This window comes from Emys orbicularis, chromosome 19 (assembly GCF_028017835.1).
Source record: "Emys orbicularis isolate rEmyOrb1 chromosome 19, rEmyOrb1.hap1, whole genome shotgun sequence".
NCBI classification, from domain to species: Eukaryota; Metazoa; Chordata; order Testudines; family Emydidae; genus Emys; species Emys orbicularis.
In genome coordinates, this window is record NC_088701.1 from 20,402,140 (window position 1) to 20,428,876 (window position 26,737).

Consider the following 26,737-nt stretch of genomic DNA (forward strand, 5'->3'; position numbering starts at 1 on the left):
CCCAAGAGACAGGTCACAATTATCATCCTCGTTCTGTAGATGGAGAAACTGAGGCAGAGAGGGGTGAGAGGAATCAGCGCGAGATCTGAGATGCAGATTCAGAAGCTCCTGGCTCCCAGTTCTATGCTCAGACCATTACCTCTCTCTCTCCCCCTCTGCCTGGGTGCAGGATGATGTTTTCATCAGGCACAGGGCTGCCCTTTCTCAGAGTTGCTTCTGAGTCAATCGGTTTGATTTAAAAAGCAAGAGACTCCTGTCCCAGCTTGTGCTACCAAAGCAGCACACCAGTTCCATGGCACCGTCATCGGTTAAGATCTGGGTTATCCTCTCTGCCATGTCCCCATTGATGGCAAGAGAGCGGAAGTGGTCAAAATCATTCCTACCCAGCTTCCGGAGGCGCCGGGCGGCTGCTCTATAACACTTCCACGGCTGGGGTTCAATAAGCAGGTAGTTGCACCGAGATGAAAGGTAGGATAAGAACTCCACCAGGCCATCATCCCCGTGGTTCAGGTGGATCCACATGGTCACTGACATACAAAAGCCGATGTCAAAGGTGGAACGGCTGAACCTGCTCAGATAGGAGCTCAAGAACAACTCCCGGGCGCCAGCATCCATGACATCCAGGGTGGCGTAGGAGATGGAGCCAGGAAAGGGACTGCATCGCTCAGCTCTCTCGATCAGTGCTGCGTCGATGTCGCAGCACAGGAGGTTCAGGATCTTTCCAACAACCGGCTGATCAGGGCTGGCCTCATTCTCCTGAAGACCAAGGAGGTGTCTGTAGAGAGCAACGCTTAGCTCCTGCAGAAGGAAAAACAGCATGGATTCATTCAGCATGCCCTGCTCAGTAACATATCACCAAGGTATATGGGCCCACTGAGATACAAGGATCAGGTCTCAGATTTTTCTTGAGGTTTCGAAGTCCGGCAGAGTAGGGCAACCCACTGATGGATTCATCGTTTCTGGAACCAGGACAAAAAAAATGTCACAGCACCTTCCATTTGAAGATCTCTAAGGGCTTTCAAAGATGTTCGTTATTCAAGCCTCACAACCTCCCTATGTGTTATCCCCATTTTAGAGGCATTAAAGCGACAATCAGGTTCATGCAGCAAGGACCTAACCCAATGCCCATTTCATTCAATTGGAGTCTTTCCATTGACTCTACTGGGTTTTGAATCACACCTCAAATCAGCAGCAGAGCCAGGAACAGAAGGCAGGTCCCTTGACACCCAGGATCCTGCCTTGACTACTATGGGGAAAGATTAGTTCTGCCAATATACATCTTGCTGAATACCCCCTTCCCTTGGAGAGGTGAATGCTATATTTGGCTCTCTAGATAAGCCTCAGAGGACTCTAATAACCTGAATAGAGATTTAGAAGGCCATATTGATGATAATGCACTTCCTCCTCCTAATTACTTATGGAAAAATAGTTATAAAGCCATAAGATAGGTCCTGTCAGGGCTTTCCCTTCCATTTCCTTTTTCAGGCTGTTCCATTGAATAGGAAAATGTGTCTCCTACCATCAAAGTTGCAGGTGAAATTCCCGAATGACATGATACCAAGGAATAAACACAGCTGTGTTTATCTCTAGTGTGCAAGTAAAAAGAGTATTAGGTTATGTAGGGATACGGTGCCCTCTAGTGGTCAAACATTTCCTCTTTGGCTTCTGTATTTTAGACCAGCGGTTCTCAACCAGGGGTCCAGGCCCGCCCCTGAGCAGGTTTCAGGGGGTCCACGATGCAGGGCCGGTGTTAGACTCATTGGGGCCCAGGGCAGAAAGCAAAAGCCATGCGGCGCGGTGCTGAAGCCTGGAGCTCTGAGCCCTGCCACCCGGGACTGAAGCCGAAGCCTGAGCAACTTAGCTTTGCAGGGCCCCCTGAGGCGTGGGACCCGATGTAATTGCCCTGCTTACTACCCACCAATGCTAGCTCTGGCTTTTATATGCAGAAAAATAGTTGTGGCAGCACAGGTGGGCCGTGGAGTTTTTATAGCACATCAGGGGGCCTCAGAAAGAAAAGTTGAGAACCCCTGTTTTAGACTCTGTGGCCTTATGATCAGATGTTTAGTTGATCTCTTGAAAGCTCATCTGAAATGAGGTCTAGAATCACTCACTTATCACTCAGATAATGCAAGGAGATTAAGAACAACCATAACAAATGATAAAACAAATGCATCCAAAACAGAATGCAAAGTAGTACTTTTACTCAAATGCATTTTTTTAAATATAGTTCTCAGTCTAATAAAGTCCTCTTTATCTGCAAAAGCCATTTTTAAAGCCATGTCCAACTTATACACTGGATCATTTCTCTATGCACTAGAGAATCACACCCACTTCTGGAGTAGAATGCACCACATCTACACACAGTTCACAGCAAAAATATATATCAAACAAAGAATATTCCAGGTAAAATACAGGGGGAATTTAGAGAAATAGAACGTAGGTAGGAGCCTTGAAATTCTGCCAAAACACCAACCTTATGAAAATTACCGTGAGATTTTAAAATAACCATAGGTGGTCAGGACTAGAGCTGTCATTTCATTTCATCCCAAAACATTTTGTTTCAACGTTCAGGCATTACGACAAAAGAAAGGAAAACTAGATTCGCAAAACTAGATTCCGGTGGTTCCCGGCCAATGGGAGCTGCGGAGTCAGCGCTCGGGGCAGCGGGAAGGGGCACCACGCAGAAAACCCTTGGCCAGTCCTGTGCCTAGGAGCCGGACATGGCGGCTGCTTCCAGGAGCCAGGTGGAGCCAGGCGGAGCCAGGCAGGTAGGGAGCCTGCCTTAGCCCTGCTGCACCGACGACCGGACTTTGGCCTATTAAAATCTCTTGGATTGGTTTCAGTAGGAGATCAAGGCCGATTCTGGAAGACTCCCGGAAAATCCGGGAGGGTTGCCAACCCTAATGCTACCCCAGGATCTTCCCCTCTGCCATGCTAGTCCCATCCACTGCCCCTTCCCCTTGCTTCCCCCTGGTCTTCTCTCCCCCATGTTACCCCCTAGGCACTGCCCCACCATGCTCTCTCTCCCCCCCCCCACCTCCATACTACCCCCAGTCCACTGCTCCCCTTGCTTCCCCCTGGTCTTCCCCCCCCCATGTTACCCCCTAGGCACTGCCCCACCATGCTCTCTCTCCCCCCCCCACCTCCGTGCTACCCCCAGTCCACTGCCCCCCATGCTTTCCCCTGGTATTCCCTCTCCCATGTTACCCCCTGGGCACTGCCCCCTTGCTTCCCCCTGGTCTTCCCTCCCCCATGTTACCCCCTGGGCACTGCCCCACCATGCTCTCTCTCCCCCCCCCCACCTCCGTGCTACCCCCACTCCACTTCCCCCCGGTCTTCCCTCCCCCATGTTACCCCCAGTCCACTGCCCCCCTTGCTTCCCCCAGGTCTTCCCTCCCCCATGTTACCCCCTGGGCCTGCCCCACCATGCACTCTCCCCCCCCACCTCCATACTACCCCCAGTCCACTGCCCCCCTTGCTTCCCCCTGGTCTTCCCTCCCCCATGTTACCCCCTGGGCACTGCCCCACCATGCTCCCCCCCACCTCCGTGCTACCCCCAGTCCACTGCCCCCCATGCTTCCCCCTGGTCTTCCCTCCCCCATGTTACCCCCTGGGCACTGCCCCCTTACTTCCCCCTGGTCTTCTCTCCCCCATGTTACCCCCTAGGCACTGCCCCACCATGCTCTCTCCCCCCCCCCCACCTCCATGCTACCCCCAGTCCACTGCTCCCCTTGCTTCCCCCTGGTCTTCCCTCCCCCATGTTACCCCCTAGGCACTGCCCCACCATGCTCTCTCTCCCCCCCCCACCTCCGTGCTACCCCCAGTCCACTGCCCCCCATGCTTCCCCCTGGTCTTCCCTCCCCCATGTTACCCCCTGGGCACTGCCCCCTTGCTTCCCCCAGGTCTTCCCTCCCCCATGTTACCCCCTGGGCACTGCCCCACCATGCTCTCTCCCCCCCCACCTCCATGCTACCCCCAGTCCACTGCCCCCCTTGCTTCCCCCTGGTCTTCCCTCCCCCATGTTACCCCCAGTCCACTGCCCCCCTTGCTTCCCCCAGGTCTTCCCTCCCCCATGTTACCCCCTGGTCACTGCCCCACCATGCTCTCTCCCCCCCCCCACCTCCATGCTACCCCCAGTCCACTGCCCCCCTTGCTTCCCCCTGGTCTTCCCTCCCCCATGTTACCCCCAGTCCACTGCCCCCCTTGCTTCCCCCAGGTCTTCCCTCCCCCATGTTACCCACTGGGCACTGCCCCACCATGCTCCCCCCCACCTCCGTGCTACCCCCAGTCCACTGCCCCCCCATGCTTCCCCCTGGTCTTCCCTCCCCCATGTTACCCCCTGGGCACTACCCCACCATGCTCCCCCCCACCTCCGTGCTACCCCCACTCCACTGCCCCCCTTACTTCCCCCTGGTCTTCTCTCCCCCATGTTACCCCCTAGGCACTGCCCCACCATGCTCTCTCTCCCCCCCCCACCTCCGTGCTACCCCCAGTCCACTGCTCCCCTTGCTTCCCCCTGGTCTTCCCCCCCCCATGTTACCCCCTAGGCACTGCCCCACCATGCTCTCTATCCCCCCCCCACCTCCGTGCTACCCCCAGTCCACTGCCCCCCATGCTTTCCCCTGGTATTCCCTCTCCCATGTTACCCCCTGGGCACTGCCCCCTTGCTTCCCCCTGGTCTTCCCTCCCCCATGTTACCCGCTGGGCACTGCCCCACCATGCTCTCTCTCCCCCCCCCACCTCCGTGCTACCCCCACTCCACTTCCCCCCGGTCTTCCCTCCCCCATGTTACCCCCAGTCCACTGCCCCCCTTGCTTCCCCCAGGTCTTCCCTCCCCCATGTTACCCCCTGGGCCTGCCCCACCATGCACTCTCCCCCCCCACCTCCATGCTACCCCCAGTCCACTGCCCCCCTTGCTTCCCCCTGGTCTTCCCTCCCCCATGTTACCCCCAGTCCACTGCCCCCCATGCTTCCCCCAGGTCTTCCCTCCCCCATGTTACCCCCTGGGCACTGCCCCACCATGCTCCCCCCCACCTCCGTGCTACCCCCAGTCCACTGCCCCCCATGCTTCCCCCTGGTCTTCCCTCCCCCATGTTACCCCCTGGGCACTGCCCCCTTACTTCCCCCTGGTCTTCTCTCCCCCATGTTACCCCCTAGGCACTGCCCCACCATGCTCTCTCCCCCCCCCCCCCACCTCCATGCTACCCCCAGTCCACTGCTCCCCTTGCTTCCCCCTGGTCTTCCCTCCCCCATGTTACCCCCTAGGCACTGCCCCACCATGCTCTCTCTCCCCCCCCCACCTCCGTGCTACCCCCAGTCCACTGCCCCCCATGCTTCCCCCTGGTCTTCCCTCCCCCATGTTACCCCCTGGGCACTGCCCCCTTGCTTCCCCCAGGTCTTCCCTCCCCCATGTTACCCCCTGGGCACTGCCCCACCATGCTCTCTCCCCCCCCACCTCCATGCTACCCCCAGTCCACTGCCCCCCTTGCTTCCCCCTGGTCTTCCCTCCCCCATGTTACCCCCAGTCCACTGCCCCCCTTGCTTCCCCCAGGTCTTCCCTCCCCCATGTTACCCCCTGGTCACTGCCCCACCATGCTCTCTCCCCCCCCCCCCACCTCCATGCTACCCCCAGTCCACTGCCCCCCTTGCTTCCCCCTGGTCTTCCCTCCCCCATGTTACCCCCAGTCCACTGCCCCCCTTGCTTCCCCCAGGTCTTCCCTCCCCCATGTTACCCACTGGGCACTGCCCCACCATGCTCCCCCCCACCTCCGTGCTACCCCCAGTCCACTGCCCCCCCATGCTTCCCCCTGGTCTTCCCTCCCCCATGTTACCCCCTGGGCACTACCCCACCATGCTCCCCCCCACCTCCGTGCTACCCCCACTCCACTGCCCCCCTTACTTCCCCCTGGTCTTCTCTCCCCCATGTTACCCCCTAGGCACTGCCCCACCATGCTCTCTCTCCCCCCCCCCACCTCCGTGCTACCCCCACTCCACTGCCCCCCTTACTTCCCCCTGGTCTTCTCTCCCCCATGTTACCCCCTAGGCACTGCCCCACCATGCTCTCTCTCCCCCCCCCCACCTCCGTGCTACCCCCAGTCCACTGCTCCCCTTGCTTCCCCCTGGTCTTCCCCCCCCCATGTTACCCCCTAGGCACTGCCCCACCATGCTCTCTATCCCCCCCCCACCTCCGTGCTACCCCCAGTCCACTGCCCCCCATGCTTTCCCCTGGTATTCCCTCTCCCATGTTACCCCCTGGGCACTGCCCCCTTGCTTCCCCCTGGTCTTCCCTCCCCCATGTTACCCGCTGGGCACTGCCCCACCATGCTCTCTCTCCCCCCCCCCACCTCCGTGCTACCCCCACTCCACTTCCCCCCGGTCTTCCCTCCCCCATGTTACCCCCAGTCCACTGCCCCCCTTGCTTCCCCCAGGTCTTCCCTCCCCCATGTTACCCCCTGGGCCTGCCCCACCATGCACTCTCCCCCCCCACCTCCATGCTACCCCCAGTCCACTGCCCCCCTTGCTTCCCCCTGGTCTTCCCTCCCCCATGTTACCCCCAGTCCACTGCCCCCCATGCTTCCCCCAGGTCTTCCCTCCCCCATGTTACCCCCTGGGCACTGCCCCACCATGCTCCCCCCCACCTCCGTGCTACCCCCAGTCCACTGCCCCCCATGCTTCCCCCTGGTCTTCCCTCCCCCATGTTACCCCCTGGGCACTGCCCCCTTACTTCCCCCTGGTCTTCTCTCCCCCATGTTACCCCCTAGGCACTGCCCCACCATGCTCTCTCCCCCCCCCCCCCACCTCCATGCTACCCCCAGTCCACTGCTCCCCTTGCTTCCCCCTGGTCTTCCCTCCCCCATGTTACCCCCTAGGCACTGCCCCACCATGCTCTCTCTCCCCCCCCCCACCTCCGTGCTACCCCCAGTCCACTGCCCCCCATGCTTCCCCCTGGTCTTCCCTCCCCCATGTTACCCCCTGGGCACTGCCCCCTTGCTTCCCCCAGGTCTTCCCTCCCCCATGTTACCCCCTGGGCACTGCCCCACCATGCTCTCTCCCCCCCCACCTCCATGCTACCCCCAGTCCACTGCCCCCCTTGCTTCCCCCTGGTCTTCCCTCCCCCATGTTACCCCCAGTCCACTGCCCCCCTTGCTTCCCCCAGGTCTTCCCTCCCCCATGTTACCCCCTGGTCACTGCCCCACCATGCTCTCTCCCCCCCCCCACCTCCATGCTACCCCCAGTCCACTGCCCCCCTTGCTTCCCCCTGGTCTTCCCTCCCCCATGTTACCCCCAGTCCACTGCCCCCCTTGCTTCCCCCAGGTCTTCCCTCCCCCATGTTACCCACTGGGCACTGCCCCACCATGCTCCCCCCCACCTCCGTGCTACCCCCAGTCCACTGCCCCCCCATGCTTCCCCCTGGTCTTCCCTCCCCCATGTTACCCCCTGGGCACTACCCCACCATGCTCCCCCCCACCTCCGTGCTACCCCCACTCCACTGCCCCCCTTACTTCCCCCTGGTCTTCTCTCCCCCATGTTACCCCCTAGGCACTGCCCCACCATGCTCTCTCTCCCCCCCCCACCTCCGTGCTACCCCCAGTCCACTGCTCCCCTTGCTTCCCCCTGGTCTTCCCCCCCCCCATGTTACCCCCTAGGCACTGCCCCACCATGCTCTCTCTCCCCCCCCCACCTCCGTGCTACCCCCAGTCCACTGCTCCCCTTGCTTCCCCCTGGTCTTCCCCCCCCCCATGTTACCCCCTAGGCACTGCCCCACCATGCTCTCTCTCCCCCCCCCCCACCTCCGTGCTACCCCCAGTCCACTGCCCCCCGGTCTTCCCTTCCCCATGTTACCCCCTGGGCACTGCCCCCCTTGCTTCCCCCTGGTCTTCCCTCCCCCATGTTACCGCAGCCCGCCCCCCAGTCCACTGCCCCCCAAGCTATCCCGCCGCCCTTCCCTCACGTCTCCCCCCATCCCATGTTACCGTGACCCTAGTGTCCCCCGCCCCGGGCGGCCTCTTACCCCCGAGTTGCAGCCGACGTCCAGCCCCAGCAGTGGGGAGGGCCCCGCGGGGAACAGCCGCCCCAGCAGCGCCGGCGGCAGGAGACGGACGCGGCCCTCGGGCGGGTGGAAGCGGGAGTAATTGGGGAAGTTCCCGTAGGGGGCCGCCCCGGGCTCGGAGCCGCTGGGCATCTCCTCGGCCCCTTCCCTCCTGGGGGCCGCCATCTTGTCCGGTCCTTCGGCTCGGCCGCCCGGCGGGCTACCAAGCGCCGATGCTTTTCTGGCCGGGGGCAGAAAGGTTCCGTGTGGCGGAGCTGCGCGTGCGCGAGCTGAGACGCTGGGGCGGGGAGGCTGAGAAGGGAGACAGGGGGAGGAAAGCGCCACAGAACCCCTGTGCAGCAGCAATTGGGTTCCCCCCCAATGCACATCCCTGGGAGTTGTGCTGCTCAAATGGGAAATTTAGGCCCTATGATGCCCAGTTTTGGTCTCTTTATAGGACTTCCTGCCAGCCCTGCCATGGGTTATTATTGTTTCTATTCCTGTAGGGCTTACAAAACCCAAGGGAGAGCAGTAGGGTGACCAGACAGCAAGTGTGAAAAATCAGGACAGGGGGCTGGGGGTAATAGGCGCCTATAGAAGACAAAGCCCCAAATATCAGGACTGTCCCTGTAAAATCAGGACATCTGGTCACCCTAGAGAGCAGGGTCTCACTGTGTGAAGCACTCATAGACCTTAAAAAAGCAACAAAGAGTCCTGTGGCACCTTAAAGAGTAACAGATGTATTGGAGCATAAGCTTTCGTGAGTGAATACCCACTTCGTCAGACGCATGTAATGGAAATTACATAGACCTTATATACACCTGGTCTTTTTCCGGACTAATGTTGCTAATTGGTTACTCCATTCTTATTCCCAGAATAAAAATGCCTTATTATAAATTAGCTTAATCCACTTGGATTAAACTAATTTGGGACAAGGCACTCTTATTCCAGAATAATGGTGTCCACACAGAGTTAACGAGGAATAGTTAATCTACTTTAAATTCACACGCTATCTTATTCTGGATTAGCTTTCTTGTGGAGACAAACCTATAATAAGAGACAGTCCCAGCTCCAAAGAGCTTACATTCTAAATAGATCAGACAGACAAAGGGCAGGGAAGGGAAAGTAAGAGTTTGTCTACACCTGAAAGTTAATTTTAAATTTAAATTAAGAGAGGGTATGAACAGAATCAATAGAGCCAGGAACACCTTCAGGAGCTTAAATACAGTCTGGAAATCATCAAAATACAACACCAAAACCAAACTCAAGATTTATCAGAGGTGTATACTTTCAACACTACTTTATAGTGCAGAATGCTGGGGCATGACAATGTATGACATGTCCAACCTGTCTTCATTCCATACAACCTGCCTCAGAAAACAGCCTCTGTATCTTTTGGCCCAGAACAAGCTCAAACCGAGACCTATTCGCACAGTACAGCCAAGCAGATATGAGCAACATCATTACCAGGAGGCGTTGGAGATGGATTGCCAATGTGTTTTGGATAGAAACGGATTCCATCACCAGAATAGCAATAAGGAGGACACCTGAAGGCAAGCGAAAACAAGGCTGCCCGAAAACATGGCGAAGAGCTGTGGAAGCCGAGCTGAAAAACCCGGGGCACGGCTGGGGAACCATTGAAAGACATGCCAGAAACAGACAGGAGTGGAGGAGCTTCGTCGCTGCCCTAAACGCCAGAGGCATAATGGGCACTAACTACGAATTTAAAGCACAATAGCTATTCCTGAAGAACTCCGTGTTCCAGAATAAGAGTGCCCACACATGATGTTACTGATACCAAGTGTAGACAAGCCCTAAGGCGTGGAGTAGGGGAGAGACCGGTCATAGCAAGTCAGTGCTAGAATCCACCTTCCGTCAGCTATAGGCCAGGCCCTTATTAACAGGACACTGCTTAAGTAGACAATGAGGGCCAAGGACGTGGATAGAGCCTGCATAGGCGCAAACTTCTCCTGGTGCCGGTGGGTGCTCACGCCACCTGCCCCAACTCCACCCCTACCCCGCCCCCATTCCAACCCCTTCCCCAAAGTCCCTGCCCCAACTCTGCCCCCTCCCTGCCCCATTGGACACCTTCCCCAAATCCCCAGCCCGGACCCGCCTCCTCCCCTGAGCGCACCCCGTTCCCACTCCTCCCCCCTCCCTCCCACAGCTTGTTACGCTGCAAAACAGCTGTTTCGCGATGGCAAGTCTGGGAGGAGAAGTGGGGACGTAGCACGCTCAGGGGAGGAGGCGGAGGTGAGCTGGGGGGGGTGAGGAGGGGAGCTTGGCTGCCGGTGGGTGCAGAGCACCCTCCAGCCCCGGAACACCCACGGAGTCAGCGCCTATGGGTAAAGCTATGGAAGCTGGAGTTAGGAGGAAATGACACCCTGTACATTTTGCAGTGGTAGAGAACATTGTGGCTTAAAAACCCCTCACGTCACCCCAGCCCACTTCCTCTCTCCCAGTCCCAGTAAAATTTTCACCCCCAAGCTGTACAGGTTCAGATGAAAAAAAAAAAAAAAAGTAAAGCAGCTACTAATGTACATGGTGTTTGAAATGATCCTTAAATGAATCATTATGCTTTGGCATTCAGGGTTATGACCCACAAATGAGAGTGTATAAACATGCCCGCATGGTGGCGCTGAAAGTTAAAAATAAAAATGCTAATAGAGCGGTCTGTCCATCAGCAAAGTATTATATACAGTGGTCGTCAGTAAGAGCTTTAAAACCAATGCTTTGCAAAGTTGGGGTCCAAAACGAAGCACATACATCCATATTTAGGCACCTAAGTAAGTGGATGGGAGTGCTCAACACCTTAAAAAAAAAAATCAGCACACTGAATTAATTGTCTACCTCTAGATTTTAAATGCCCATCTTTGGTCACTCAAGTTTGAACATTTTAACCTAGCCCTATTGCATGCTGGAGGATTTTGCCTTTCCTGTGAGATGCTGTATCACTCCCTTGATTGATTTCTATTTAGCTACTATTTGTTTGGCACTGACAATGTGCTCACGGCTATGCAAACCCAAAGATTAAGACAGTCTCTGCCTTGAAGAGCTTAGCGACTAAAGCCCCGAGCTTGCAACCTGCTCTGTGCAGCTGAATCCCGGCATCCATGCAGAGCTCCGTTGATTTCAGTAGGGGTCCACGCAGCTGCTGCAGTCTGCCAGTGGGAGGGTGACCAGACTGCAAGGGTGAAAAATCAGGACGGGGTGGGGGGAGGGTAATAGGAGCCTATATAAGAAAAAGACCCCAGAATCGGGACTGTCCCTATAAAATCGGGACATCTGGTCACCCTAGCCAGTGGGCAGCTGCTTGCAAGGCCTACAAAGGACAGACATCATGCACTAGGAAATCAAAAGGAAGAAAGCAATTAGGTCCCGAGCCTGTGACTGGGCCCACATGTGCAGAACCCAGTGCAGTGGCAGAAGGAAGCGGCCTGCTAGGAGTTTTCCTTCTCTAAACTCCATGGTTATGATTCTGTTTCAAATATATGAGTAAAGAGAATGTACACACTGGGGTGGAGTTAAATCTTGCTCCAGAGCCAGGAGCAGGCTGGGTAACTAATGCTAATTAATAATTAGTGGGTTAATTATTAATTGGCAAGATAGCCTCCCACTTCATTTTGCCCAGGGGATGGTTACCGCCTCCTAAACAGGAAGCATCTTCAAGTCACGCACTGTGTATGGGATGCTGTGCGGAAGAGATCATTTTTCCATTGCTGTGAGCATGGGATGATTGCAATAGGCACAAGTGGAGAAAATGCAAGTGTGTCAGGCAGGTCAACCGGCTTCAACCTAGTGCCAATTAACGCTTCATGGCGTGCCACATCACCAGCTATTTTGTTTATGCCCCACGTTTTAGAGGGATAAGGCGGTACCAGGGAGAGGAGAATTGCTGGATCCATTGCGGACAGAGCTTTGCAGGCCTAAATGGCCTTGAACAGCTACTAGGGTGAACGGTGCTATCGAAATAGGATAAATAGCGTGGATGCCTGCTTGAGTCGAAACAGCCCTGAATGTTGTGCCCATTAATGTTGTGCCCACAAAAATAAAATTCTTTGGCAATGCAGCCGAATGGCTCATATGGACAAGCCATCCCTAAAAATACATCTACACCTTTATGGGAAGTAACTGATGTGGAAGTTAAATATCACACCTTACATCCACCGGGACCGCTAGCAATGGGTTTGATCAAGAATGACCTCAGCCATAGAGCTGGAGAACCGTTAGCTTTGAGTTCTATGGATGGACAGTGCTACACAAGAGCTAGGTGTTGTTATGATGGACAGAGAACTATGCAGGCTGAGAGATGAGATGATCACCTTTGCACCACCAGTGGAGCTGGCAGCAGTGTCAGCGCTTGCCAGCCGGTGGAAGCATTCCTGTAAAATAACCAGCAGCGTTACCAACATAGGTTCTGCAGCTCCAGTTCTGGAGACTTATGCCTGACTGTTATAGGTCAGAGATGCAATAATAAATGACGGTGCCATGCAGTGATTTTATTGGCCCCCACTTTGGGATTATTGCATTCCTCACCAGGAGGCCAAGACACTAATTATTAAAATCATTTTATTATTGGTTATTTTACTTATGAGAATACTTTTCTGGCACCAAGGGAGTGAGTGAGGTTGTACAAACACCAAGTGAAGCTAAATAATTGTTCTGCCGTGGGAGAGAAGTAGCAGATTTTTTAATATCTAGAAATAGAGTCTCATCTCTGTGGCACACATCCAGGGTTTTTAGCCATGGTGGTGAGATATCTTGCAGGGCCAGGGAGTCCAATTTCTGATCCATCAGAACAGGGTTGGAAGCTTCCTGGGGGAAAGAGAGGAGCTTTAAGAAGGGATTCAGGTGCTTGGGGAGACAGCAAATGACAATTGCTATTAATTATTATTATTTTATATTAATATAGCCCCTAAAAATTCCAATCAAGATCCCATTGGAGTGTGTTGTCTACAAACACATTGTGAGAGCAAGTCCCTGCTCCAAAGAACTTACAATCTAAGTAGACCAGACAGACAAAGGAAGCATAACTATCCCCATTTCACAGACGGAGAACTCCGACATAGGAAGATCACATGACTTGCCCCAGCTCACAATGGAAATCTGTGGCGGAGCAAGGCATTGAAGTCAGATTGCCCCTGCTGGTGCCTTAATCACAAATCCATCATTCCTTTTGGCCAGGCTATTTGACAATGAGGACAAAAAGCTAAACCGGCAATAAACCGGAGCAACAACAGGCTAGTAGGGAGCGCCTCTAATCAAGTCACTGAAATACAGAAGTGGGATTTATAATTCTGAGTTTTACTGGTCCTGCCTGAGATGTATGGGTATGTACAGAGTATTCCCAGAGTCCTGCTCCAGCATCATGCACTAGACTCAGTGGAAAAATCTGGAATGGATTCCAGAGTCCTGGTGAAAAATCTAGGCTAGATTACCCCGACCATCTATAGACTATACAGGTAGCACCAGTCATTGGAATGCAGGTAACACTTCTTCAAATGAAAAATGTAGTTGAGAGAGCAGAGAAATGAGGGCAGGCAGCAGCAGAGTGTCGAATGGAGTGAACTGCAGAATACACAGCAGGAAGCAATCAGGCAAAGTATATGGCAAGAGATCAATCCAGTGGCAGCCATAATTAGAATGGCATTAAAATTACTGTGGGCAGACGATAAATCTAGGGTTTTGGCAGCAGAGATTAAAAATTATGACGCATCAAAGAAGTGCCAAAGAAAGTGAGGTTACATTGCTAGGAGTAGGGATCTGCCAATCAACTCAAACAAGGGCTGGAGAAAAGTTTGTTCCAAATCACAGCATTGTGTATGTTAGTTCAGAGGTTCTCGAACTGTGGTCCGCGGACCAGAGCTCCATTCAGGTGGCCTGCGGATAGTTCCCTCTAAGGTGTGTGCTGGGCTGTCGAACACAAGAGAATGAAGGGCCACCCACACTAACCGGAAGAGGCGGGGCCTTTCAAGATTTAAAGGCTCCGGCTGTGGCTGGGAGCCCCAGGGCCTTTAAATCACCCCGGAGCTACCAGCTGCAGAGGCAGCTGGGAGCTCCAGGGCTCAGGGCCGAATTAAAGGGCCCGGGGCTCTGGCCACCGCAGATCTCCAGGCCCTTTAAATCCCCGCCCGAGCCCGGCTGCCAGAGCTCTGGCAGTGATTTAAAGGGCCCAGGGCTCCCCGCAGCGGCAGGAGCCCCGGGTCCTTTAAATCACCGCCGCGGAAGCCAGTCCAGTCCAGCATGGCGTTCCAGAACGGAACGGCTTACTTTCACCTCTGGCCCTTATTATTAAACAAAGTGCACAGACAGGCTCTCTCCTTTTCCCTTTGGCATCAGGTCGGGGGAGGAGTCACTGAACCCAGATCATACAGCGCTTACTGCAGAGCCTTGAGTCGGAGCAACCAAACTTCTACTCTGAACAACAAAGGCACTAGGGCCGAGGTCAGACTAGTGATCGCTATAGGGTGCAACCCCCCAGATCACTAGCCTGACCTCGGCCCTAGTGCCTTTGTTGTCCCTCCCTTGCTCAACTTCCTTTTTCCTGTTTATATAGCCCAGCCCCCAGGGCAGAGCGAGGGGCTCCTTGATTACGGTCCAGCTGTCTGGGCGATCAGCTCCAGACTGTATCTTTTAGGGGTAGTACACCCCATCACATGGTGATATAAGCTATAAGCCCTCATGCTTCAGGGCATAAATCAACCTCTAACTGAGGGGGGTAGGAAGAATCCACCCCTGTAGACACCCTAACTCACATGTTAGGGTTTCTTGCAACTTCCTCTGAAGCAGCTGCTACACTGGCTAAATGATGTTTATATGGCAATGACGCAGGTCAGTTGCTTTTCTAGGAATTTCTACAAACATATAACGATATATGATCTTTATATATTTAACTTGTGGAACTCCTTGCCTGAGGAGGTTGTGAAGGCTAGGACTATAACAGGGTTTAAAAAAAACTGGATAAATTCATGGAGGTTAAGTCCGTTAATGGCTATTAGCCAGGATGGGTAAGGAATGGTGTCCCTAGACTCTGTTTGTAAGAGGGTGGAGATGGATGGCAGGAGAGAGATCACTTGATCATTACCTGTTAGGTTCACTCCCTCTGGGGCACCTGGCATTGGCCACTGTCGGTAAACAGCAACAAAGAGTCCTGTGGCACCTTAAAGACTAACAGATGTATTGGAGCATAAGTTTTCGTGGGTGAATACCCACTGCGTCAGACGCACGTAATGTCGGCAGACAGGATACTGGGCTGGATGAACCTTTGGTCTGACCCAGTACGGCCGCTCTTATGTTCTTATATTATAACATATAATATTTCCCTGGCCACAGCCATTTAGAGCATTGTAATAACCAGATATCATGCAGTGCTAAGTTATATACCACATAGCTAGAGCTCCTGACATTTGTGGGTCAGCAGCGGGGAAAGCCGATGCAGCCTCCTGAAAGTTGTGGCTCATTTTTCCACATCCCGCTTCCAATGGAAGTGTGTGTTGGGTGTGACTCACCATGTTAGTGCCTCCCGCTGGTCATCTTACGGATCAGCTCCACAGGTCGGTACGCCGGCTCTCGGTGGTGTCTTGCCCGCCATCACTTCTGCTTCTGGACCTGTGTCGCTCCAAGGACCTTGGTGTCCTCTTCTGGGGGACAGTACCGCAGTCCAACGGGCCAGCCACTTCCTCAGGGATGAGGGGAGGGGACCCAGGCCCATGCACTACTCCAGATCCCAGCCCATGGCAGCCATGCTCTGTGTCCCCTCCAACCTCTCAGTCTACTTCCCAGGCCATTTCCCCGGAGCCCTAGCACTCTTATTTCCGGGCCTCTCTATGCCAGTCTTAGCAGCCAGCCAGGAGTTTGCTCTCACTCCCCTGATCCTGCCCAGCACTGCTCTGGCCAAGGCACTAGCTTTCTTCCTCCTGCAAGGCCACCAGTCCTCCCTTCTCAAGCTCCAGGGAGCAACTGAAGCTACTCTAGCCTGCAGTCCTTCTTATATGGGCCTGCCTGGCCCTGATTGGTTGCTTCTCGCAGCCCGTCTCTAATTGGCTGCCTCCTGCGCAGCCTCCCTAGGGCTCTATTAACCCCTTATGGGCCAGTGTGAGGCAGATGCCCCATCACATTGGGGAAGAGGGTTAGGGGAAACCACAAAGTGTTCCCACACCATACAAGGGTTTCAGGTCCCTATAAACCTGATCCAATGACCATTTAGGTGCCTAATTCTCACTGAATGCAACCACAGTTAGGAATCTAAATACCTGCTTTGAGGATCTGGGCCCCAGTGGCTACAGGGGGCATTGGAACAGGCCATGTGGCAGCAAAGAAAACCTTCTCGGAGCTTGAGTAGAGTATCACTAACTTCCCACACCAGAACTAACCCCTGAGTATAATGCATGCTTAAATCCACCTGTTACGGGAATGTTAAGCACACTAGCATCACAGATTGGAGTGGTAAAGCCCTATTAAATCATCTAGCCCATGCAGTCTCAACATGGGGGTGAGGCAAGTGACAAACGGGGGAATCAAACCTGGTTAGGGCGCGTAGATGCTCCTGTTGTATTAACCACAATAAATCCAGAATTAACAGGTGGCATCAAGTTATTCGAATGGAATATTCTCCTGCTCAACTCAGTCAGCTTCTCCCAAATCCCCCAGGATCTGCCTTTCTTCTCAGGGCTAACTCCCCAGGACTGGTTCAGTTAATCAGTGAATTATCGCTAGTTGCATGTTAGTATTATTGAGCCTTAGCCAAATGGCAATGCTGGTAATTCCATCCTGCATATGTAACCCTCACACCTCCTGGGTGTGGTGTTGTGTCCCATCTAGTGGCATCGAGACCACTTAAAGAGAGCAATTAATGAGTCTGCTCTACAGCCTTAGCTAACAGCCAGGCTTTTAGCTCATGCAGTAGAGGCTCATGCACTAAGCTCCAGAGATCCCAGGTTCAATCCCACCTGACGACGACCGGGGTCTGTTGGCGTTACATTTCCATGCCTTTTCTCCTTTAGTTTCAGCTGGATTCCATATTGTTCTCATTTTCTATCTCGCAATGCTGTGCTATTTAGACTGCAGCTATCTTCTACCACCCCCAGGCAGCTGCATTTCAGAGGCTGGGGAATGTGACTTTGGGGTTTGGATCCTCTGAGATGAAAAGTGCTATGTGCATTTAAGGAATTCTTTTCAATTCGCCAGTGGAACTCATTGGCCTCAACCTTTCCAGACTCCTGTACCCCTTTCAGGAGTCTGATTTGTCTTGCGTACCCCCAAGTTTCACCTCACTTAAAAACGACTTGCCTACAAAATCAGACATCAAAATACAAAAGTGTCATCGCGCACTAGTACTGAACAATTGCTGACTTTCTCATTTTTACCATATCATTAGAAAATAGTCCAATATTTATATTCCAATTCATTTCCTTACATTTCAGTGTATAGTATATACAGCAGTATAAACAAGTCTGTATGAAATTTTAGTTTGCACTGACTTCACTAGTGCATTTTATGTCACCTGTTGTAAAACTAGGCAAATATCTAGATGCGTTGATGTACCCCCTGGAAGACTTCTGAGTACCCCTAGGGGTACATGTACCCCCTGGTTGAGAACCACCGGCCTAAGATATTGTGAACTAAAGCACAGCAGGATTCAAGAAGGTTTGGAGAATTCTGTGGCAAATGAGACCATCTGCTGTTATACTGAATAGGAGTAAATAAAAATGGGGAAGCATATACAGAATCTGAGAAAGGGGAGGGAAAAACCAAATGAACAAAAAAAAAAAAACATGTCCCCTTTAAGAAGGCCTGTGAACCAACCCCAGCTAGCAAAGTTCCTAGTTCTCTTACGTCTACACTGCAATGAAAAACATGTGGCTGGCCTGTGCCAGCTGACTTGCTCACAGGGCTTGTGGGAAGGAGCTGTTTATTTGCAGTGTAGACATTCTGGCTGGGGCTGCAAGTCTGAGTTCTGGGACAGTTCCACCTCGCAAGCGCCTACAGCCCGAACGTCTACCCTGCAGTGAAAAAGCTCCTCAACGCAAGTCGGCTGGCATGGGCCAGCCACAGGTGTCTAATTACAGTGGAGCCGTACCTTTATGTTTAACAAACTGAACAGGCAGGCTTTCTCCCTTTCCCTTCGGCCTCCCGTCAAGGGAGGAGCCGCTCAACCCAGATCACACGGTCCTTACCACAGAGCCTTGAGTTGGAGCAACCAAACTTCTACTCTGAACAGTCACGAGGGCCCAGGTCAGACTAGTGACCTGACCCTATAGCAGCCAGCATGGTTCCTAGTCCCTCCTCCCTTGCTCAGCTTCCTTTCCCAGTTTATATAGCCCAGAGCCAGGGGCTCCTTGACTGCACCCCAGCTCTCTTGGCTGTCCGCTCCATACCAGGCCTTCTAGGGGTACTACACCCCTCCGTGCACAGCGATATAAGCCCTCATGCTTCAGGGTGTACCCTGTAATCCAGTAGACAGGGTACCCCTTAACTCACATGTTAGGATTTCTTCCACCAGCTGATACTGGCCTCTGTCAGACATAGGATCCTACCACTGCTTTGATCCCAGATGGCAGTTCCTTTGAGCCCAGGCACGCACCGCCCCTCACTGAGAATCAACGGCTATTATATATTGCATTGGCACAATCAGGGTGAAACCGAGCTAATTAAACACTGCCACATAAGAAGCCGGGCGTGTCGAAAGCAGCCTGAGTCATCCGCAATTTACTCTGTTGAGGATCATAACAGGCTTCACCACTGAGAGTTCCTAATTATCCTTCTTATATATGGTAATGGATAGACTGATGTTTATATGGCAATGACCCAGGTCAGTTCCTTTTCTAGGAATTCTGTCCCATGATAGGTTTCACATTTAATAACTGCAATATATATATATACCTCTGATACTTAGACTGAGGCTTGTGAGCCGCAAGTGGCTGTTTAAAGTCTCCTGCAGCTCCTTGCAGCCAGGGGCGGCTCCAGGCACCAGCGCACCAAGCGCGTGCCTGGGGCGGCAAGCCGCGGGGGGCGGCCTGCCGGTCGCTGTGAGGGCGGCAGTCAGGCAGCCTTCGGCGGCATGCCTGTGGGAGGTCCGCCGGTCCCGCGGCTTTGGCGGCAATTCGGCGGCGGGTACGCCCAAGCTGCGGGACCGGTGGACCTCCCACAGGCGCACCGCCGAAAGCCGCCTGACTGCCGTGCTTGGGGCGGCAAAATACATAGAGCCGCCCCTGCTTGCAGCACTTGATATTCAAAGACAGTGTGATTTAACTATTAACCAATCCAACAGGATGCTTTTACTATGTTATTAACCAACTGTAGTTGATAAAATAATAATACTTGATCAGTCATTTAGCTGTGAGAATAAAATTATATATATATGAGCTCATAGGCGCCGACTCCGTGGGTGCTCCAGGGCTGGAGCACACACGGGGAAAAATTGGTGGGTGCTTAGCACCCACCGGCAGCTCCCCACCCCGCCCCCCCGTCCCAGCTCACCTCCGCCTCCGCTCTGCCTCCGCTCTGCCTCCGCCTCCTCCCCTGGGCGCACGGCGTGCCCGCTTTTTCCCCCTGGCTCCCAGCGCTTGCGCTGCGAAACAGCTGATTCGCGCAGCAAGCGCTGGGAGGGAGTGGGGAGAAGGGGGAACGCGGCACGCTCGGGGAAGAGGCGGGGCCAGGATGGGGATTTGGGGAAGGGGTCCAATAGGGGCAGGGAGGGGGTGGCGTTGGGGCGGGGACTTTGGGGAAGGGGTTGGAATGGGAGCGGGGAAAGGGTGGAGTCGGGGTGGGGCCAGGGGGGCGCGAGCACCCACCAGCGCCGGGGAAAGTTGGCGCCTATGGATGAGCTCAATTTAGATTATCCAAAAGAAGAGGCGACTTGGTTAGTGTATACGTACCTTCAGGACATAGGCACCGACTTCATGGGTGCTCCGGCGCTGGAACACCCACAGAAAAAAATTAGTGGGTGCTTAGCACCCACTGGCAGCCAGCTCCCCCCTCCCACCCGTGCCTCCTGCCCGCCTGCTGCCCCGCTGATCAGCACCTCCCCCTCCCTCCCAGCGCCTACTGCCTACCAGGATCAGCTGTTTCGCGGCGTGCAGGAGGCTCTGAGAGTGAGGGGGAGGAGTGGGGGATGGGGCATGCTGGGGGAGGAGGCAGAACTGGGCTAGAAGAGGTGGGATGGGGGCAGGGCAGGAAGAGGCGGGGAGCGTGGGGACTTGGGAAAAGGGGCGGGTCCTGGGGTTGAGTACCCCCGGGCCTGGAGGAAACCGGTGCCTATGCTTCAGGGGGAGAAAATATCAGCTGCTAAAGAGCTCTTTAGTCTAGCAGAGAAAGGCAGGACAGGAACCAATGGCTGGAAGTTAAAGCCAAACAAATTCAAATGAGAAATAAGGCACGCTTTGTTTTAACTCTGAGGGTGATTATTGGGCAAAAGCCACTAACAGTCGAGGTGGAGTCTCCATCTCTTGACGTTTTCGAATCAAGCCTAGATGCCTTTCTGGGAAGAGATGCTTTAGTCAAACACAAATTACTCAGCGCAATCCCGCAGTAAGTATATGAAATCATCTGGCCTGTTTTATACAGGAGGTCAGACGAGATGATCACAGTGGTCCCTTATGGCCTTCGAATCTATAATCTAAAGGTTCTTTCTGGCCTTTAAAAAAAAAAATCTAATCTACAAAGCCTGCTGTATGTTATTCTGCCTCCACCCTAGCCTCCGTCAAAAAGAAAAACAAGGATCCTCCCAGTTTTGCAACAATTTATTAGCAATGTCCAGAGAAAATACAAAATTTTATTTACAATGAAATCAAAGGAATGGAAGGAGGGAGGAGTGCGCTGGTCACAGGTGGAGCTGGGATTTCGAGGATCGAGAACAAGTACATAGCAAGGGGAGCTGTGTGGATGGAGACAAACAATCCCGCATCACCCAAGCCCACCTAGGGAAAACCCAGCCCTTGCCCTCTGATGGGTCTCCCTTAGGGCCCCTATCCTGCGTCACTGAAACCGACAGAGACTTCGTCTCTCTCAGTGCTAACGCGTTCCTCATCCCTGTTGTACCTGAGCACCAGGGACTTTTGCTGCTGGCTTCAACGGGGAACAGGATCTTGCTTGGAGAGCTGGATTGGCTGCAACCCACAGAGGAGGCTAAGCAGCAGCAGCGACGGCAGCGACCGGACCAGACAGGACATGCAAGGATGGGAACCCCTGCAATTCCACCAAGAAACACAAAGGGGCAGCAAGCTATTTTGGTTTAATTGTTTTCCCCTGGAGAGAGATTAGCAGGTGCCATGCAGGTGCTTTCCACTGGAAAACAGGGGGACCTGGAGCAGTAGCTGCAACTCCACACTGCAGAAGAGATAGGGCCAAGGGGGGATCCGGATCCGGACTTCTCCCAAAGTATACCTGGCATTTGGCTTAAGCCGCTTGTAGAGAGAGGGGGCAAAGTTTGGACCTGGAGCCAGATCCAAATTTCTCCCCAAATCCAGGAGGCATTTGGATTCAGGGTTCTGATTCAACCCATTGTAGAGACAGGAGGCAGCTGCAAAGTTTGGACCTGGAGCTGGACTTTTCCCTAAAGTATATGAGTATCCAGATCCGGGTCCTTCTCAGGCTGGAAGACTGCAACTCAGGAGGCTGATAACACCTCAAAAATCAGCCCTGGCGTAGGTGCAGAGGGAAGCATTTGCCCTTCTCTGCAGTAGCTCTCTGGGGGGGGGGGGTAGATAATGAGGGAAACTGTGATTTCAGTTTATGCTAAGATCCTTGCAGAGAGGGTTCGACTAGGGAATGGGGGAGGGGGATATCCAGACAATTTCTCCCCTGCAATTGCATCTGTCCCCTGTTTCCAAGTGCTCAATAATTTTCTTGGTCAGGGCACTTATTTTCCTTCCTCCACCCTCCTCTCTGTATTGTTTTAAGGGTTGCAGTATCCTGTGCAAGATATTGCACTGACCCAGCTAATATATATGTGCACCACCGCACTCTACGAGATAGAAACAGAATTCAACTGTGTGTCATAGGTCCTATACTGCCAGCAGCTAATGGAGATTCTCCTTTAGCCCAGGGGGTTGGGCTTTTGGATTAGAAAGATCCATGTTCTATCCCTACTGTCGCCGCGAAGTTCTAAATGGCCACTGCGTGCAGTGCAGCAACATCTAGGAAGAGCCAATGTGATCGTGGATTTGCTACAATATATAACAGCCTATTTGCTTCCTTTGAAGGCCATAGGAATTTCATATATAAATGAATCTGTGGATTAGGGGTTGTCTTTTGTAAGAACTCATTCTCAAGGAGACAGGCAGGGCAAATATGTTTAGAAGCAAATTGTGCCGGGACCGGTATGAACCCAGCTGTCTCCTTTCACCTTGTAGCATTCAGGCCTGCTTCTCTGCTAAACTCACACCACATGTCACCATTTACACCTGTGATTCGTGCCCGCTTTGCACTGGTGTCAATGAAGACTCATGACGCAGTGATGCAGTTGGATCAGGCAATAAGGAACCGGAAGGGAAAGGGGGTGTGGGAAGAGCAGGATTATCTCTGAACACGGGGGGATCAGCAGAGGCGCAGGGAAGGAGCCAGAGATTGACTTCCTACAACCCTGTGCACAGTAACTTTCCTCTGCTTCGCTCAGCGTGGGGCCGAGGCACATGTGGAAGGCGTGTGCACGCCTGGGAAGCCGGAGAGCAGCGGAGAAGGAATGTACAGTATGGAGAGCTTGGCACAGGTTCCCCCTCCAGCGGGTTGGAACGGCTAGAAGCAACCCGCTGACGCACATGCCCTGGTCTTCCCAGGGAGATTTCAGATAAAGGGCCGTATCAGGGGGAAGGATCGCCTTTTAAATAAGAGTTAAATGCCTCTTATCTTATCTCAGCCTGGGGCCCTGCAGTTAATTAGCCGGTTGATTTCCAAATGGGGGATATTAACAGGGCGAAGATGGAAAGATACTGGTGCACTCCGAGGCGTCCAAAGGCAGCCCCACTTGGAGGGCAGGGGAGCTGAAAACGAGGGCTTGAATAGTTGAATAGCAAAGGGGCTGCTTTCACTACCTGGCGTTTCATAGCATGAGCTCAGGATAGTTCTGTGAGAGAGAACCCCGCCTGGGCGGTTCTTGGGTGGTCCTCAGCGATCCATCCGGATAGTGGGCATTTCTCAGGGTGCTACTCTGTGTCAGCAGCATGGGCATTCCCCCTTTTCTCCTCACACACCCAGGCTTGAGCCCAAACTTACCCTTTTTCCTAGGGCCCCCTCTACTGTTAAGTTCAATAACAACAAATAGAAACGTGTCACCGGAGCTTGCTCCTGAGTTTTGCTGTTTCTGCGACTGCTCCCTGAAGGACCGCCTCTGTCCCTGACCCCAGTGCTTTTTCTGTCTCAGGGAGACACTCGAAAATCCCTTTTATATCCTGGGTTGGCGCTAATAGGATCCACCTGATCTGGCTGCCAGGATGAGTCAGCAGGACAGCTGTTTTTTGTCCTCAGGGTCCTACAACCTGGCACAAGGGCGCTAAGACCTGGCACTCTATTCCAAGTGGTTTCTCGGAATGCCACCTGGGTAGCCCTCACTAAATGACGTGGGTATTTCTTGGGTACCCCTGGGTGTAGCCCTCAGTTTCCTTCTTCAGAACTGCATTGGGTTCCCCTGAAGGTGCAACAATGGGGCAGGATAACCCTAGATCAGCTCCTCTGCCATGTTATTCATGTTGGTAGAATGGACTTTTTTAAATGGGGATGTCGGTATTTTGTCCAACTGCGACACAGCTCCTCCTTCGTTTGGTTCTGTCCCTGCTGATCTGATCAGACCCTGCCTCCTTGGCGGCAGGCCGCAGTGTCAGCTATTTTTCCTTGAGTACTAAGTGCCTTCCGTGGAGAGGTGATGAAACATCTGCTCACCAGCAAAGGGTAGTGCGAGAAACACCTGGTTCTTCATGCTTCGTGCCAGTTGACAGGTAGCAGGCCTGGCAATTGCATGGAGATCCACCTTTAGGGTGCCTGCAGCTGGCACCCCGTTCTTGGGTGACTCACGTGACGTCAGTGTTTACAAACTCCGTAGTTTCAGCATCTCAGAAGTCGCCTCAGGAGGAGGAGCCTTCTGCTGCATTGCTGCGATGGAGGAGGGCGGGGTCAGGGAATCTTGTTCAACAGTATTAATGCCACCCAACCCTGCTGGTGGACGTGATGCTCTCCAGTGGTTAGAAAGAAGACCTCTCCAGCGCCCGCTGTCCAATCTGCAGCTGGGGAGCATGCATAGGGGCATCCGGGCAGTACCACCGGGGTGTGGTGCAGATACCTCTCTGACCTTCCAAGCTGGGCATGCTCACCAAGCAATACAACTGCATTTGTGGTGGTGGTGACCCCGGACGCACTGCACGATGGAGCATCTAGAGTTCGAAGCCATTACTGTAGGACACTAATGAGTCCATATGAGTCCCTAGGGTCTTTGTCCAATCTCACCATCTTCCCCATGGACACAGGCATCCTGGCTTTGCATAGGCTGGTGCTTCTCAACCTTTCCCATCCTGGGACCCATCTAGCTGGGACCTACCCTCCCGCCACATTTAGTGATATGGAAAGGGCAGGTTGTTATCATGACCCCTTGACACCTGTTTGCAATCCCGCCTGGGGCTCATACCTTAGACAGCTCCAGTCTACTCATCCCCTGAGGCAGCTGGCTAGGTAAGTGAGTCCCACATCAGTGATCAGCCTGGCCTGGGAGGCATTATGGGAGGAAAGGGTGTTCTCAGTTTTGTGGTCTGGTAGAAAGGAGACACGGGAAGGCCCGGAGGGTGCTGGGGATGTCTCTTAGGGGGCTTCCCCGATGGAGAGCCGCTCTTCTCGCACCAGGTGGATGACTGCTAGCAAGACTGCCAAGAGGCGCCATTCGCTTCTGGGCTGCGTCTCTACTGCAATCACATGACTCAGATTGTGCATGGAGGCGGGAGAGAGGAAGGAAGGTGGATACCTAGGCAGTCCTGAAACCCTAACCTGCTCCCTTCCTTTGTCCAGCTGCTGGTTCTCCTGCCAGAACCCCAGCAAATTCCCAACCCCCATCTTTTTCCCTTTCACAGCCGGGCTTTGCATCTCAGTAGCACACACGGTAACGTGCCTACATGCAATAATGTGCCGAAGCCAGATGGGGAACCCTAGTGACCTTTGCAAATGGGAGAGCCCAGACTGCTGCCCTGCCGGCACTACCGACCCTGCTCTGGTTTGATTTCAGGGGGTGGGAGGAAACCTAGCATTTCCACCCCAGTTTGCTTTCTGGGTCACAAAGGGTTAACAGCATATGTACAAGCTGCAGAAGGAACCAGGGGGGTTGCTCAGTAGATGGAATGGAGCTGGCAAAGGGACCAGAAAGATTGGCTATATTTTCCCCCTCTCTTTTTTTTGTTTTGTTTTTTTTAACATTTTTCTGTTTCGCCGAGCGAGGACAGACACTTTCTCACTGCGCTTACTCCTGGCTGGAGCCGAAGAGCTGGAGGAAGAAGGAGAAGATGTAGACGATGTCCAGGTAGATATTGAGGGCTCCAAAGATGTATTCCTCCGGGCTCAGTGAGTACCGGCGGTTCCCCATCAACAGCTGCGTGTCAAATGCCAGGAACTGGGGGGAGAGAGAGGGAAAACGGACCCACAAAGAGGATCAGGCAATGCATCGCATGCTTGAACATAAGAACATAAGAATGGCCGTACTGGTCAGACCAAAGGTCCATCCAGCCCAGTATCCTGTCTACCGACAGTGGCCAATGCCAGGTGCCCCAGAGGGCGTGAACCTAACAGGTAATGATCAAGTGATCTCTCTCTTGCCATCCATCTCCACCCTCTGACAAACAGAGGCTAGGGACACCATTCCTTACCCATCCTGGCTAATAGCCATTGACGGATTTAACCTCCATGAATTTATCCAGTTCTCTTTTAAACCCTGTTATAGTCCTAGCCTTCACAACCTCCTCAGGCAAGGAGTTCCACAGGTTGACTGAGATAACGCCACACCCGGACTGGTCTCGTGGCCAAGCAACTTATGCTGAAGTTACCTCCTTTCTTAATTTCATCCCATTCCTCCTGGTTATACCCCACCCCCAGCAATTCCTTGGTGATAACTACCTTCAGGGACTTCCATCGTCTCACCCCCGCAGCCCCGTCTTGGCCGCTGCTTGGCCAAGGAGCGCTCCTGAGTCTTCCTTGCGAGTCCCTTCCCCCAGCCCCGGGATTGTTTCTGTGGTTCTTCTCTGCATTTCCTCCCACTTCAGCAAATACCTGCCTGGTAACGTGCTGTCCTGAACCCAGCACAACATTCCAGGTGCAGTCACGCTACAGCTATAAAGAATTCTACCCTTCCCCTCCCGGCGCGGTGACTAGGTGACTTTGCCAAACTGCGCAGAGAGGGGGCCCGGTCTAGAAGATGGGGAATCAGGGGACCTGAATAGTACTGCTGGCTCTGCTGCTAACCTGTCTGACCGTGGGCTGGTCTCTGAGCCTCCAATTCCCCCTACCACCTTGCGTCTGTCTTGTCTATTAACTTTCGCCGCGTCCCTGCGCCTTCCCTGGTTTCACTGTGCTCTTTGGGGCAGCATGTGTGAAGATGCAATGCCCAGCACAATGGGGTCTGGGTCTCCTAAGGAATTCTGGGACAGAAATAATAATTGGCCATAGAGGCCCGGTCCATCGGCTTCAGCCGCTGAGGATCTGACGGTCTACATTTACGAGCCAGTTCTATTCCATTTAACCCTG

The 26,737-nt window shown here is 53.6% G+C and overlaps 2 protein-coding genes across 2 annotated transcripts in view; both read right to left on the bottom strand.

Annotated features, from left to right (window-relative positions):
- Positions 1-204: 204 nt before the first annotated feature.
- On the bottom strand, positions 205-8,215 carry BCDIN3D (BCDIN3 domain containing RNA methyltransferase). The gene is made up of 2 exons (XM_065419776.1): positions 8,012-8,215; positions 205-798 (listed from the first exon to the last, which is right to left on the bottom strand). Exons 1-2 carry the CDS (start codon positions 8,213-8,215, stop codon positions 205-207), a joined length of 798 nt encoding a protein of 265 aa, XP_065275848.1.
- Positions 8,216-25,460: 17,245 nt separating this feature from the next.
- The window catches only part of FAIM2 (Fas apoptotic inhibitory molecule 2), a 32,544-nt gene continuing 31,267 nt past the window's right edge, over positions 25,461-26,737 (bottom strand). Inside the window, exon 12 of the mRNA XM_065419257.1 lies at positions 25,461-25,610. Within this exon, the coding sequence (XP_065275329.1) occupies positions 25,461-25,610 (150 nt within the window). The remainder of the gene's footprint in view (positions 25,611-26,737) is intronic.